Raw genomic sequence first — 16,311 nt, 5'->3', positions numbered from 1 at the left:
GCAGATATGACACCACATCCACAACTCACTGGCAGCAAAGATCCGTGGGAATCATTCGGTTCAGGCTCTTCACAGAGGAGGGAACTGGACCCAGAAGGGTGGCTCATTCAAGGCAGGATACTAGGACCCCAAGCTAGAACCTCAATTTGGCATCCTTCTCACTCAACCTTAGAGCTCTTTCTGTGCTACCAAGTTAATGCAACTTCATCATCAATGAGAGCGGGAAAAATGTCCATACATTTACAATGGTGTCTGGTACTTTTGCTGTAATTATGATAATGAATGGATGGTCATAATAGCAACAGATAGCCTCACCGTGCCCACTAATAGCTACCAACCAAGCTGCTCTGAATGCTGTGAGAGACACAAACAGCACTCCTGGGATAGATGACAAGGCAAATTGATTGAGAGCATTCTGAGCATTAAAATGCCTGAACTCAAATGTTGCTTTTGTCACTCACTAGCAATCTATCACCTAGCCTCCCTGTGCCTTGATTTCCCCCACTGGGGATAATGACAGTGCCTTCCTCGGGCTGGCACGGGAAGAGTTGCTATCTGTAAGATATTTGAAATCATAAGGGTTTTGTGTTTATCACTATCACTGCTTTTTTTCCAAGCACAGAGCAGTCACAGCTCAGCAAAGGCATTCAGAGTATAACCTGAAGAGCAGGTTAGAGGGACTCGTGTTGTCTGGGGACAGAGGCACTTGTAACAGGCAGTAGTGACTGGGCAAACGATACTCCTGGCAGAGGTGTGAAGCCTGCTGGAAGATACATCGGCAGGACCACAGCTGACCCCCAGGGCTGGCTGCAGTAGTGTGGGAAGAAAGCAGTGTGCAACGCAGCAGGAAAGATGATGGACCCGGTCAGAGAGGGCGGCCAGTGGAGGCTGAGGAGTTCAGATTTTATTCCTCAAGCATTCAGGAGCCCCGTAGGTCTCTGAGTAGAAGAGTGTTATTAAAAGACTCCCCTGGGAGGAAACTTCTGTCCTGACAGCCTGTGGTGTAAATTACATTAAACTGTGCCGTGTGGGTGGGATGTGCTGCCTGGCTAGCAGGGGGAGGAGAAAGCGGCTGTGACTCAGGCCCCTGGTGCACACTTGCCATTGGTTCCTGCCGTTCAATCTAATTAGTCAGGCCCACAAAGTGCACTTGGGCTTTGTGCTTCCTAACGTGGCCTGTTATCACCTCATCTAACTCAATTTTGTCAGACTGGGTGCTACCCAGGCAACGAGGCCCATGTGTACACCAAGCCTCTGCCATGGTAGCTGGCATCAGAATCACAAAACAGGGCAAGTGGGTCACGTGGTGCCCAAACATGCTCCGGAAAGCTGAGCTGAGCCTGGAAAACAGCAGGAAAAACACAGAATCCTCTTCCTGTGGCTCAAGTGGGGCTGAGGGATACAGGAGCCTCTGCTCTCCTTCATTCAAGGTCTAATTCTGGTAAAATTCACCTGTGGAGGAGGAGCCATGAATCTTTGCTCCTCTCCAAACATCAATGAAGAAAAAATGCATTTGTCCTTTTTTTTTTTTTTTTTTTTTTTTTTTTTTGCTTTCAGCAAAAGGAAAAGAGAAGAGAAATCAGTATTTCTGCCACAGGTCAGGCACCACTAGAGTAATCAAAAGGCCTTTACTTGGTGAGAAAAGTAATAGCAGCAGCCATTATGGAGGTGCTCAATATTGCGTTACAAAATGTACCAAAATGTTCTATAAGAAACAGTGCATTTAATCTACATTGTCTCCTTTGGAAAGAGCTGTTAGAGAGGACACAGGAGTGCCAAGAGGCCAATTTCACATTCATCATAAGCTGGGAAATGGCACAGCCAGTCCACTATCTGCACTTACCAGTCAAGACGCCTCAGCCGTGAGCACTGGTAGTGGCACTCTAACACAAAGAATGTGGTAGAAGACATCAGTGTTCACCGACTTGCCAAGAGGAGACAGCTAAATGTACAGCACAGAGGCAGCAATGCAACCTTAGACACTGTGGGCTGGAGCCACCAGCCCCAATCCCACCCCCTACGGATCCCACAGAAGGACAGTCTGGACAGAGGTTGTCCACAAAGGTCAGCTGAACGCCCCTGTTTCAGTGTTTTGTTTCTGTCCAGGGGTGTCCATGTGGCCTGTAGCTGCTTATGTGTCACTCTTTGCCTGCAGGAGACAGGTACCTGTTCCCAGTCCTTACTATTAAGAGACCATACCCAAAGGTTGCACCCTTAAAGGTCAGATTTTAATAAGAAATGAATGCTGGGAAGTAAGAAAACCACCCAGGTTTACCGACCGCAGGAACTCACTCTCCTGAGTTGAATACTCACCATTGCCAAGGTTCCCCTTAGGTTGAAGAAAATGGTGATCATTTGATGATAATCCCTTCTGTTGTAATTGATCTCTGAACCTCTACTAATTGTACACAGAAGCACATGGACAGGGCACTAGGAGTTACTAAAAACACTCAAGGGGAGACATGTAGGGCTGAAGTTGGGGAAACACCTGCTGACTGGAGAAAGGTTACAGCTATATAGCAAGCAGGCTAGGTCATTGGTGAAGCCTGAATGGAATAACCTCAATACTCTATGCTCAACTGTTGGCAAATATACTAGATAGTATGAAGTACTTTCACAATCCACTCAAACATGAATGTCATTTGGACTGCATTTCAGCTACATGCATAAAGCAGACCTCCTCACACATACCCAGATACAAACATCATGGAGGCAGCCTGGGCATCATATCACAAGACACCAAACCCACAACGTTCACCATGGGGAGGGGTTGACAAACTCCTTAACTGTTACCTACTGTAAAGCAAGTCTTCATTGCAACAGCAAAGTTACCATGACTAAGTGACCATCTGACACACTGCATTACTATCACATGGCTTTACAACCTGATAGCTGCCAGGAAGACATGATAGTGGCTGAGGTGTTGGGAGGGCTCCTCTCCACCAAGTGACTTGCTCATCAAACCATAACGCCTAAGTCCCTCAGTGGTCTTTTCTGATGGGAGCAGGCCGGTCATCATTAGCCACTGCAAAGACCACGCTTGATGGTCTACGTAGGTTGTTCATGCAAGACGAGGGACACAGCTGGTAGGAGAGGTCCTTAGAAACTTTTCAACTGCAGAACCCCTCGGAGCCACTCGTTGCCCAGAGGCCCTTCCTCCCTGAGTCGCCCTGCACTGTCTGTTTCTGTCCCCCCCTCTTCTGTCCTCCATTTCTCTCCAGTAACTCCTAGCTTCCCATCCAACACGCAGCACCAGGCAGACAGCATTCAGCAATGGACACACCTTCTCCAATCTCAAACAAGCACCTTCTCCATTACTGGAACCCCTACTGGGCTCTTCAGCCATCACAGCAGCATCTCATCCACGGACTGATCCCTTTGGAAAACAGAAATCAAGCCCTGCCACTCTTCATTTTCTTTTTAAAAAAATCTCAGACAAACTGGAGAGCCGACAGACATAACAGCCTTCAGTATCTTGTCATAGCCCACCTTCCTGCATTCACTTTCAGCTCCTCTATTTTTTCTTGTTTGGTTGTAGCAGTCAGGGCTGGGCAGCAGCCAGAGCCAGGCACTCAATCCATGTCTCTTACATGAGTAGCAGGACTCGAATTACTTAAAGCCATCAACACTGCCTCTTCAAGCATGCATTATGAGGAAGTTGGAATTGGAATACTTTTGAAGACCCAAGTATTCCAAAATGAGATATGAATGTCCCAAGCAGCAGCTGAACCACTGCACCAGTAGTCTGCCCCTCACCAATTTCATTCTGAGAAATGCTACAAGCTCACCAACACCAGGGAGGTGCTCAGGACTATCCCTTGGAGGTGCATGTACATTTAACATCTCCAGATGTGAGCTGCGATTTAGGAAGACCTTAGGTGGGGCATTCACACTGCTCCTGCCCTCTGGCACAGAGAACCCCAGCCCATGATGCTCGTATCCTTAGGTCATGGGGGCCAGCCTTCTTCTGCATGGGTCTACACTCCATTCAACACCTTGAGTATTTCCACGGCCCTTTGCTGCATCTGTGTTCACCTCTGCAGCTTGTAGATACACATTTCAGCAATTTCAGGTGGTTTGTTTAATGATTCTAATGCCATTTTCTGCAAATTTTTTATGATCTATCTTTCCCAGACTTACCATCAAGTTTCTCCCTCTCTGGCATTACTTTTGACAGACAAACTTTGATTATTTGAGTGCCCCAAGGGATGTGCTGAAATTTAAGTTAAGTGAGATTCCAGGTAATTGGAAGAGTTTATAATGTGAACTATAGTAGCTAGGGGGTATGTGAAATTCACTGATGGCTTTGGTTAGCTCAAGTTTTGAATAGGGAAGGTTTGCCTGAATGTCTATTTCAATCCTCCCTCTCCCAATCATTTCAGTAACCACTGAGTATCAACTACATCGCTGTGCATTTCAGGTCTATAAAAATGAGGAGCAAATGCAAGAAAAAGATGGGCTTCCCTTCTCATGCATCGTCACTGGGCCGGAGAACTCCCTTTCAGTACTCTCTATATTTTAAATCATCACTTGCCTAGAGTGAATGCTCACTGTGCCCAGTGGCAGCCTGATGCAAGCTTACCTTGAGCAGAGAAGCTGATGGTAGGGCGTGCAGTTCTGGTCTGTGCCAAAGATCACGTGTTTGGGACAGAATATGAAAATCACCTAGGCGTCCAAGGCTCCCCCTTTTATGTCCAGGGTACCAGATACCTGGGGCATGCAGGGAAGAGCTGACAAGCGTATCTCACCAACCCTTATATAGTGCAATTACATATCAGAACATGTGACAGTCATATAGCAGATGGAAGCATGCACTGAATGCGTCCTGCATTATAGGATAATAATTCTATTTAGTTGTGGGGGTAGGGTGTTGCCAGTGGGCTGGGTAGCAGTAAAAAGTTAACAAAGCATGGACAACATTTTAGTCAAACTGACTTTAAAGCTGTAAAACCGCCGAAGCTCATCTTTGCCTTGTCTCAAAAAGAAATCAGAAACAGACCATAAAGTTTTATTTATTTGGAAGGTAGAGTAACAGAGAGAGAGAACATATATCAGCTGGGTCACTTCTCAAAAGCTCACAACAGCAAAGGCTGGGTCAGGCTGAAGCCAGGGGCCAGTGTCCCTACAGGTCTATCAGACCTGCTCATCAAGACCAGGAAGCAAAGGAAACTCGGGAGAGCAGTGCCACTTCATGGATGTCATATTGAGAGGGCAGCATTTGCAGAATTGGAATTGATTCCAGAACGGCACTTTTACAGATGAGGATGCAGAAGGCACACACAGGACAATATCAGGAACAGGAGCAAGTGCCCAGGCTCCGGCGTGAACGACATGGGGCTCACTGTCATCACTGGCCCTGGAGTCGACAAGCAGCCCCTCACCAAAGTACCTCGGTTTTCTCCTCTGTCAGTGAGGACCCAGCTCTGATAACCACCTTGGAGCCTGCTCACGGCCCCAGATGCTGCTGCATATTTCACATGTGCAAACCAGTCACTCTGAGCCACCCCAAAAGCAGACATACTTACCCACTTTTAAAAACGGAGAACCCAGAGAAGGTCATCCCAAAAAGCCGTTGAACTTATCTGGACAATAAGATGCTGGACTCTGCTTGGTATATGCTTGCAATGAAGGAATCTCAACTGAACTTGAACTGTGGTTATGCAACAAGGTGGAGGAATCCACCATGGGAGGAGGGTTCGGGGAGTGGTGGGGGGAATCCCAGTACCTATAAAACTGTGTCACATAATACAATGTAATAAAAATAAATTTAAAAAAATGGAGAACCAGAACAGGTATTGAGTACCAAGTCAAGGTGCCACTTGGGCCCCCAAATCTCACATTTGGGTGCTTGGATTCAAATCCTAACTCCAATTCCTATTTCAGCTTATTGCAAATCAAGACCCTACAAGGCAATCGGTCTTGGTACTACTAGTTGTTCCCTGGCACTTACACAGGGGACTTAGATTGAATTTCTGGTTCCTGATTTTATCTTGGCCTAAGTCTAAGGCTGCAAGAAATTAGAAGCAGGGGCTGGCATCAAGGCGTAGTGAGTTAGGCCTCCACCCATAGCACTCACATCCTATATGGGCACCAATTTATATTCCAGCTGTTCCACTTCTAATCAAGTTCCTGCTTTTGGCCTGAGAGAGAAGCAGAGGATGGTCCAAGTTCTTAGGCCACTGCACCTACACTGAATACCCAGAGGAAGCTCCTGTCTTGGCTTCAGATCAGCCCAGCCCTGGCTGTCGCAGCCGTGTGGGGAATGAACCGCAGATGGAGGATATTTCCCTCTCTCAATTTCTCTCTGAATTTCTTTCTCTCTGTATCCATGCCTTTCAAGTAGAAATAAAATTGGTACTTAAAACAAAGCAAAAATCCATGATCATGAAGCTTATATGTGGAAAATATGAGATTCGAACACAGACCAGCCTCAAAAAAGAGGAATAATGGTTCTGTAAACAACGCATGCCAAAAAAAAAGTACTCCATAACTCCAAAGGCCAACCTCACCATCAAAGTAATCAAAAGAAAGTGTTATCTATACCATTCAATGAAAGAAAAGCATCTTATTCCCAAGTCTGTTGGCAGTCTTACTGAGCAATACCATCCCCCTACTGGGACAAACAGGCCCATAAGAGAACAAGAACAATGGATTCAGAACAGCTCGACATGGCGCAGGCGCATGCAGGGGACCCCTCAAGTCAGGTGCACATCCTCTTACAGGAGGAGGTGAATCCTCCCGTCCACCCCCAAGGCACTCATCTGCAGACTGAGATCTTGAAATCAGCCATGCAAATCCATCACCACTTTAATTATCCAAGTAAATAGAGCTCTTACCACCATCTGCCAAGATTTTAACCAATCGTGATCATGACAGTCGTTCTCTCTGGTTGAGAACCTCAGAGTCAGTGCGAAGGGGCCACTTGGGTCCTGAATTTCCGCCTACAGGACGGAGGCTTGCCAGCCAATGCCTGTGGCTGGGAGCTGTTCTCTCCTTCTTCCTACATCCTGCTCATATTTCTCTAAGCACTCTTAACTGGCTGCCGACTTCATGTTCCTCCTTGTGATTATCTTCCCACCACCTTCAGGCATTACTGAGGAGTGAAAATTATCCTCAACAAGAACTGTCAGTTCAGAACTCAGCCCCCCAGCAAAAAAAGTCTGGTGGATATTCCTTTTGGGTCCCATCCTGGTGATTCAAATCAGAGAAGTTTGAAGAGAACAAACTAAATTGTAAACACTTCTCAAGGCAGGCTCTCCATTCAGGTCTGTTTCTCTGGCTAACTATGCAAATGGGTTGATTATGTTAGCAAAAGGCTCCCCTGGGTGACCTGAGTTAATTATGGCTTTCAAGGAAGATGGCCAATTTTTCACTAGCTGCAAATCACCAATGGCCTACCAGCCAATATTGGGCATAACTTTACTTGCCTGCCTTTGTCCACCACCACCGCCTCTGTTGTCACCATTAATCAGGAGAGCAATTAGATAACAATAAAGTGGGTTGTTCAACCTTCTCTTGAGCATGTAGAGCCACAGGGCCTGACACGAAACAAAAATTTCCTTTGGAGAAATGCACATAGACAAGCCCTCATGCAGGTAAGGTTAGCAAAAACCAGGATCACCAAAAATAGTCACATAAAATGAACTGCTAACTGTATAATCATGATGAACATCCCAAAAGGAGATGAAATTCAGAGCCAGAGACCTCAGAGGAGAGGGAGGCAGTGGAAACTTGAAGGAAGACCCTGAACCTTCCAATCTGCATTCTGCCTGGTTCTAGTCCCTGCCAAATGTTCACTTGCTGAGCCTATTTTCTCTCTGAAATAGAAACCATGATAGTATCTCCATAGAGCACTTGTGATGGTATCAAATGAGACAAAGAAAGCAAGGTATTTAGCCCAGTAGCCAGCATGAGGCTGCCATTAACTAAGAAATCATCTTGCTTCTTTCCTCTCTTCTTGCCTCTTCCTCCTCCAGTCATCATCTTCATAAATACCATCAGCATGGGTTGTCATCCACAGTGTACGTAGGGATTCAAAGACTAAATTAAAGCACCTCTCTAAGCCTGACTGACCTAGATCTCAGACTTGTCCATGGATGCATCAGCCACAACATGGATGGCAGGCACCGCTCTGGGCATGCATGTTAGTTCAAATGACCCGCATGAGGCCTTGTGAGGGAGATCACGTCAATAATCCCAGACAAATAGATAACGGTCAATAAGGCAGAAGAGAAAGTGTCCTGTGAGTCTTCCCAGATGTTTCCTTCAAGGGAGAGGCACCCTCTTCATCCTGCCCAGAAAGCCTGCCTCTTGCCATGATGGGCCTGAGAAATGGGTCTGACACTGTGAGCCAGCACACCAGCCCTCAACTGCTCATATCCTAATATCCTGCCAGTGTGAGAGAAATACAGGCTGCCTCCTTTCAGCATGCTTCTGTTCTAGTTTTGCATTACAGCTACTTTTTTAAAAAACCTAATACTATACCAACACACCCAAACAACTAACACGAAGACAGTCTGGCACCTTATATTCTCAGATTACAGTTGGATTCCTAACAAAATTTGAGATCACCATTAACAGTTGACATTGAATTTTTAACAAACCAAAGTGTGTAATCCCCATGGCAGGGAATTAAGTGAGGTTTTAAATGAAAGGATGGTTTCCTCTGGCACCATAACCCAAAATACATCCTTCCTGAGAAATGGGCAGTTCGACATACCATTGGTATACTGAGTGAGTTGTTTCACTCACTCATTTGTTTGGTGATATTGTGACAGAGCTGGGAAAATGGGCTTCAGAATCAGAAAATTCTAGAACTCACACATTGTTTACATATTCCTGTATTTACATATCCATTAGCTACCTGGCCATATATATAGACTGGGGGTAACGTTTGTTAATTCCCAAGGCTACCGTGAGGAACACAGCATAGAGCATGGGCAGAGCATCTGACACAGGGCCCGGAGCATTACAATGTATTCAATCAGCTATTTCTTTCTACTTTTCAGTAAGTGCCTCAACTGAGCCTTACATACAAAACTGCTGCACACAGTGACTGGCACACTACAAGTGAGACATGTACATTCTCTGCTATCAGTAATGGCAGTAAGAGTGGGAGGAATACTGTGAGAGTCTTTGCCAGAGTTCATGTGCTAGAAATTCGATCCTTAAATCCATATGTTGTTTGTATTGGGAGGGAAGGCCCCTACGTAGTGTTCAGGGTTGGATGAGGTCACAGCATGCCATTAGTGGTTTGGAAAGAGAAGGAAGACAACACACACATTTCCCACTTTCATCAGTGATGGCCACTGCGATGTTATGATGAAGACACTCACAAAATGCTAGATCCTTGACATTGAACTTCTCAACCTCCAGAAACATAAGGAATGAATTGGTTTTCTTCCTAAATTACCCAGTCTCAGGAATCCTGTTATACCCATACAAGCTCAGACCAGTTAGCCAGCAAAGCAGCAGCCTAGTAACAGAGGAAATAAAATAATCACATGCTGAACGGAGAGCAGGCGAAGAGCGAAAGGCCTTCCAACCTGCAAAGCCAGTGCAGGCACAAGCCAAACCCCACTGCTCAGTATTGGGTAGGTGTTTCTAGGAGAAAAATGGAGTTTCTCTGTTTCTTGTTAGTTTCTTCAAGCATGATTCCAGTCATCAAAACAGCTGCTTTCCCTGCCCTCAACAGTCGTCCTAAACCTAGGTATCAGGGCACACACTGGGTGTGGCAGGTAGGAATACTGGTTGTACATCTGAATCCCACATGGAAGTACCTGGTATAAGTCCTGGCTCCTCCAGTCCAACTTCCTGGGGGACAGGAGATGAGGACTCAAATACTTGAGTCCCTGATACCCACATGCGAGACTCAGATTCAGTTCTTGGGTACTGGTTTTGCCTCCTGCTTGTTACAGGCATTCAGGGAAGTAGCCAGCAGATGAGCAAATGGGATGAGAGACAGTCTCCTTACATCCTACACCCATCGCTTTCTCTCTCTCTCTCTTTCTCTCTCCCTCCCTCCCTCCCTTCCTCTCTGCATTTTAAATAAACAAAAATATTTAAAGAAAAGATAAACTCAGGTATTAACTTTGTCCAATGACTCTCATCTCCTTTAAACAGCCTGCGGTGCAGGCATCCCATCTGTATGCTAGTTCAAGTCCCAGCTGCTCCACTTTTGATTCAGCTCCTTGCTAATAGCCTGGGAAAACAACAGAAGATGTCCAAGGTCAGGACCTCTGCCCCCACATGGGAGACCCAGAAGAAGCTCCTGGCTCCCAGCTTCAGCTCTGACTTCCAAGTAAAATAAATGAATCTTTCAAAACATTTTTAAAATAAAAATAGAGTTTTAAAAGAAGATGTAAAATGGGATAAATTAGCATTGCAGAATTTGGTGTACTGAAAACACCTTCACACTATATGCTGAGTATCCGCTGAGACACACAGGCTCAATGATTAGACCATTCAGCATAAAATTGATGTATAAGAAGGCATAGAAAAGTCTTGCTGAACACACACACACACCCACACACACCCACACACCCCTAGAGACCACTGACCCTGAACCTGGGGCTAGAGGTAAACAGAATCCCTGATGTCATATCTCGGTACTTTCTGACAATGAGAAGCAAGCACAGAGTATTTCTATGACACATGGTTAAAATCCCACAAAATTATCAACAAGTTAGACTCTTATTTTGTGTTCATGATTGATGATGATGATAATGATGATGGTGATGAGACTGTGACACAGAAACTCTTTCCTCTTTATAGCACTCAAGGTTCCAGCACAAACCAGGGCTCAGAAGGAGAAATGCCTGGCTTGCTATTGAAGTCTAGCTCTACATACTAGCTTCTGCCTGAATAACCACAAACAAGGATTATAAATTCGTGAGTGTCTCATCAACACTGAATTCCTGCTTTTTCTTCTATAAAATGAGGACACCATCCACTTGTTTTCAAGTGGTTATGAAAATTCAATAGAGGAATACAAAAGAAAGTGACAACATCCTTGCTGAATTATGTACCCCAACTTTTCTTGGATGAAATTTTCTTACACATCCTTGAGGAAGGACAGCTATAATGAATTCCTCATGTTATTATTTCTCAAAAGGACCACAAGAAGCAGAGAAATCTCTCAGCTTCTTTGCATGAGAAGCAACCGTGGGGGGCCAGTAACCTTTGGAACCAGCTTAAATCTCACTCAACACAGAGCCCAGCCTGGAGTGTGTTCAGACCCGTACTACACTACAGGTCAGAGATCCCATTACAGAAAGTGGTTCTTTACAACCAAATGATTTCCCACCTGCAGCCTCTGCATGGCTTTTTGCAAGAAATTTATCTGATATAATAAAATTACAGTCTGGAAGAAGGAAGGAAAACAAGGGTGGGAGGGGAAAAAAGATTCATAGAAAGTTCATAAATCCCCAAGAACTTGTTAAAAAGTGTAATAATTTTTTACCTTTAAAAGATCACAATCTGTATTTTGAAAGTCAGAAGTTCTGTGGGATAAAAATGGATATGAGAGGACTTTGAGAAGAAGAAGCAGATGAGGACATTGTTCGGGCAAAAAAAAAAATGGCTATGAGTGTCCTCATTTTAATTCCAGTGTGCTTCAAGTCAAGGATTCACTGGAAAGCACGAGGCTTGTCATCTCTTGTTCATTTGTTCACTACATGCAGGATACTGCCCTGGGCACACTGGGAAGCAAGGTATAAACTCAAGTAACTGACAGGGTGACCAGAGAGATCCTGAGGGATATGGCTACAGTTCTGGGATCAGGGAGAAAGCAGAGAGCATGCAGTTGGGGAGCAAGCAAAGCAGTCGTGACAGACTATCTAACAGGCAGCCAGCCTAAAATGCCACACGTGTGGAAACATAGGCTTCCAGCAGAGAACCGGAAGTGGTTTCAGGTGCCAGGAGTGCAGGATGCACTCTGTGGAAACAGCTTCTCGCAGAGAATTAAAAGTGCTTCAGTGTGCCAGGATCTCAGGATGTGTGCAAAGAGAAAATGCAAAATAAAACTGCAAAATGTAGTGTGGATGAAAGTAAGAAAGGCCTTAAACGATAACAGAGCTTGGGCCAAAGTCAGAACCTGTGTAAGCTTTGGTGGGTCTTTCAGCAGCAGCAGGCATGCCTGGTTAGTTCTGCCTCCAGGCACCTGGTTGGGCAGAATGGAATGAATGGAAAGAGATGCAGGTGGCAGGAAGGCTGAGACCAAGGCACCTGCCAGAATCCTGGAGTTGGGGATGGAGGGCACTGATAGTTCTTCGTGAGCAAGGGCTGTGGTTTTCTTCCCAGAACTGAAAGCAGTTTAACAAAAGGCTTATTCAAACTTTCAGCAAACAAGTGAAGTAGATTGGACAGAAGATGCCCTGAAGACCAGGGACCAGAATCATTTGGATGTGAGATGACAGTGGGGGCAAGGGAAGAAGTACAAAGTCAAAAGGTTAAAATGATTTTCAGAAGAGGCTGAGAACTCAGGACTTGCCTGGGACTGATGGAGCATCCTGCCAAAATGCCAGAAGGTCTGAGTGTGCTGGAAACAGGAAAGAGGACAATCTCAGAAGTCCTCCCTGGCTGGGGTCAATCCAAACCAAACTGGAACAGGCCTGAAGCACGGAACTCCCACCTCTGTCACTGCCAGTACTGCCTTGGTGGCAGGTCTGCCGATGATACAGCAAGCAGACATATCAATCTGTGTGTCTCAATGAGCTGTCAATAACACTGTACTGACAGCTGACACGGCACCTCATTCTGTAGACATTTCTCTAACATGGTGGGAAAGGAATTTCCTACAGGTAACCTTGGCTGAAGGGGACTGGGAGCTTTAAACCATACTTTTTAAAAAAAGATTTATTTATTTTTATGGGAAAGGCAGATTTACAGAGAAGGAGAGAAAGAGAGAAAAACCTTCCATCCACTGGTTCATTCCCCAAGTGGCCACAAAAGCCAGAGCCAAGCTGATCCAAAGCCAGGAGCCAGGAGCTTCTTTCAGGTCTCCCACGTGGGTGCAGGGCTCCAAGGCACTGGACTGTCCTATACTGCTTTCCCAGGGCACAAGCAGGGAGCTAGAAGGGAAGTGGAACAGCCAGGACATGAACTGGTGCTCATATGGGATCTCAACGCATGTAAGGCAAGGACTTCAACCACTAGGCTACTACACTAGGCCAACAACACACTTTTATGTATACAACATCCTCCTGGTTAATCAGATCCAAGAACGTGATATGATTTAAGTGCTCTAAGGAAAATATACAGTGCATGCTCACAAAGAACAAACACCTTGTTTACCTCTGGTGTCTCTTTCTGTCTTTCCATCCCACCCAGTCTTATCTGATCTCACATGCCCCCTCTTTACTCAGGGTAGGCAGTGTTATCCTTAGTGCACAGAGTGCAGAGAACATATGGTCCTCAAACTTGCTCAAGGGGCCCAGCATGATGCCCTAGTGGCTAAATCCTCGCCTTGGCATTCATCGGGATTCCATATGGGCACCAGTTCATATCCTGGCTGCTCCACTTCCCATTGAGAATGCTGCCTGTCTGTGACCTGGGAAAGCAGTGGAGGACGACCCAAAGCCTTGGGGCCCGGAAGAAGTTCTTGGATCCTGTCTTCGGATCTGCTTACCTCCAACCATTGTGGCCACTTGAAGAACAACCAGTGGGCGGAAAATCTTTCTGTATCTCCTTCTCTCCATATACCTGCCTTTCCAATAAATGAATAAATAAATCTTTAAAAAGAGAGAGAGATACACAATAGATGTATTAGCTGGCTGAAAATGATAGAAAAACTGCTTTAAAAAAAGTTTCTTAAAACTAAGTAGCTAACCCACTGTTGAACCAGGAAACCTGCCAAGATACCAGCCATGTGTCAGGACTCCTTAGACAAAGAAGGGATGGAAGGCACGCTGCAGGGAATTGGAGGTAGATAAGAGGAAGGGAACAGAGGTAAAGTGTTACAGAAGAGTCCCTGTGCTCTCTTCAACCCTTATCCCTGGCCAGACCTTCACATGCTCTCTTGGAAGGGCACGGATCTTCTCAAGACAACCTCTGTTCCAAGGATACAAACATATCCCAAGGCACTTCCAGAACAAAGCACTCCAGCACTCTCAATACAGCTGACAGAACACTCAAGGTCTGCCCAGCAAACCACACCTGCCCTCCAGAGAGCAAACAATCTGGGCATTCGCACAACAAGCCCCCATTGCATCACTTCAGCACTTCTGCTGCAGCCCAAGCCTTGTGCCTGGAGTACCACCTTTTGCATCTCCACCTGCTGACATCCTATGTCCCGCACAGCTCTTCTCAATCACAAGGTGTGTCAGTGCAGCAGCCCCATCCCTACTCTCTACCAACAGTGGATTATAAACTCCTTGAGAACAACAGCCATACAGTAGGCACTGCACATAGGAGTGCTCAGAACATGCCTGTCCCCTTGAATGTTGACCCTTTTCCCTTATCCCTCTTGTCCCACTGACAAATGTTTTGGTGTTTTGTTACCCTTATGTCAACCAGTCAACCTAAGGCAATGAGAAATCCATCCTGATGGATAGCCCCTATCTTTATGCCTGCCTCTGATAAACATACAAGCAGGCACATCCAATAGGTTCTTGCCATGAATGAGAAAGTGAAATGAGCCACAGTCATGAGTTCTAGGACACCAAATCATGCTTGATCACAGCATGAAGCCTCAACATTCCAGCATTCCTATCTTTTACCCCTATACAAGTGGCCAGGGTCCCTCCCCTTAGTACTTCTTTAGTAGTTAACATCCACGTGTGGCAAAAGTAACTTCTTAACCCAGGCATCATACACCTTCTAAATGAGTAATGATTTAAGCTAAATTCCTTAAGACAGCAGGGCAAAGAGCTCAGCTCACTTCTAGCTTGGTGGTCATGCATGAGTTCAGGGGAGATGTGTCTTTTCATGCTACCTTGATGACTTATGAAAGGCTCTGGTCATGAAAGAAGCAGAAGAATCATTTGGATGAGGTCAGGGTGTGAGAAAATAGAAGCTAGAATTCAAGGAAGGCCAGTTTGGCTGAAGCAGCCAATGTAAGAAGAGAGCAAAGAGACGGCTAGAAGGATAGGTCAAGGAGCGCTTAAGGAGGACTTCAATACAGGTAGTAGGGAGCTAGAAAAATTTTCTGAGGAAGAGAATCTTGTGAAACAAACACAGTTTTGTTTAATTTTCAGAACTGGTTTAACTGGCTAGTATAACAGAGGATAGACTGGCTTGAAAAAGATCGGATATCCTTAAAAAAATTAGGATGCTTGTTACAGTAAATCAGCTTAAGATAAAAGAAATAGCATCACCTGGAAAAAGTAAAAGGAAAACGGAAGCCTTCAAGGTGAAAATCAACCAAAGGGAACTCTGTGGAATCAGATATCTGTGACCATGACACCATTTTTTTTTTTCCTGATGAGTCAGAGAGAGGTTTGGGCTCAACAGTGCCATGTTCTCAGCCATGAGGTACCCAAAACATCCATAGTGTAATGATGGAAAAGCAGGCAGCAAGAATGCCACTCTGGTTGTTTCCATTTGGGAACTAGGTAAAGCCCTCTTCCAATCCACAGCCAATGTATTTATTCAATGTGAAACTCACTAAATTATTTTTTAACATAATAAGAGTAGAAATTGTCAATTTTAGAAGCACATATGCGAATCTCCTTGCACAGGAGCGAACATGAATCCCATTAGTTAAAAATAGCAGTTGTGCTCACTTTCCCCCACATGCTAATTTTAATAAACTTACTCTGAAATTAGTCTGCCACTATGAAGATAGCTGCTCATCAAAAATGTTCCCAGTAAGCACTTAGCTTGCCTTGCAAGATGTCAAGTGCTCCCAGGGAACTCTGAACAATGCAGAGTTCTAAATAAGACTCCTTACCAGATTCAGTTGCCCCCAAGGCTCTGATCTTACCCAGTCCCACCTGTCTCCAGCGACCCCTCCAGGACCACCTTGGGCTCATGATATTCTATCCTCTTAGTCCAGCTGGCTATGAAGTCCTACAAGAGTCTCTCTTCAAAATGTTTCTCACGGTAATGTCTTTTGCTGCATTCTCACTCCATTTTTTCCAACATCCATTCAAACACCTATTCTACATTTACCACACCATCTAAAACAGACAAGATACAGGGCTATGGTTACTCTCAAACAATTTAAAGACTTCTGAGTCTAGTTAGGAAACAGATAAGTTGAAGTTGAGGCAGGAAACCATACAGTGAGTGGTATGAGTTAAGTGCAAGGGGAGTTACCAGGAATTAATGGTGGCGGAAAACACTAGATTACTGGCAGTTCATCCCAACTTG

General features: G+C 45.2%; 1 protein-coding gene across 2 annotated transcripts in view; it reads right to left on the bottom strand.

Moving 5' to 3' along the window:
* CCDC149 (coiled-coil domain containing 149) overlaps nt 1-16,311 on the bottom strand; it is an 87,145-nt gene that overhangs the window by 65,698 nt on the left and 5,136 nt on the right. Inside the window, exon 1 of one of the 2 annotated variants that reach the window (XM_058670256.1) lies at nt 8,720-8,789. The exons of the other annotated variant lie outside the window; for it this stretch is intronic. Coding sequence (XP_058526239.1) covers nt 8,720-8,722 — 3 coding nt within the window. The 5' untranslated portion in view covers nt 8,723-8,789. Of the gene's footprint in view, nt 1-8,719; nt 8,790-16,311 lie in introns of those variants that run through there. 2 annotated transcript variants of the gene reach the window in all.

The sequence above is a fragment of the Ochotona princeps genome, chromosome 11 (genome assembly GCF_030435755.1).
Source record: "Ochotona princeps isolate mOchPri1 chromosome 11, mOchPri1.hap1, whole genome shotgun sequence".
NCBI classification, from domain to species: domain Eukaryota; kingdom Metazoa; phylum Chordata; class Mammalia; order Lagomorpha; family Ochotonidae; genus Ochotona; species Ochotona princeps.
This window is presented reverse-complemented; position numbering and strand designations above follow the sequence as displayed.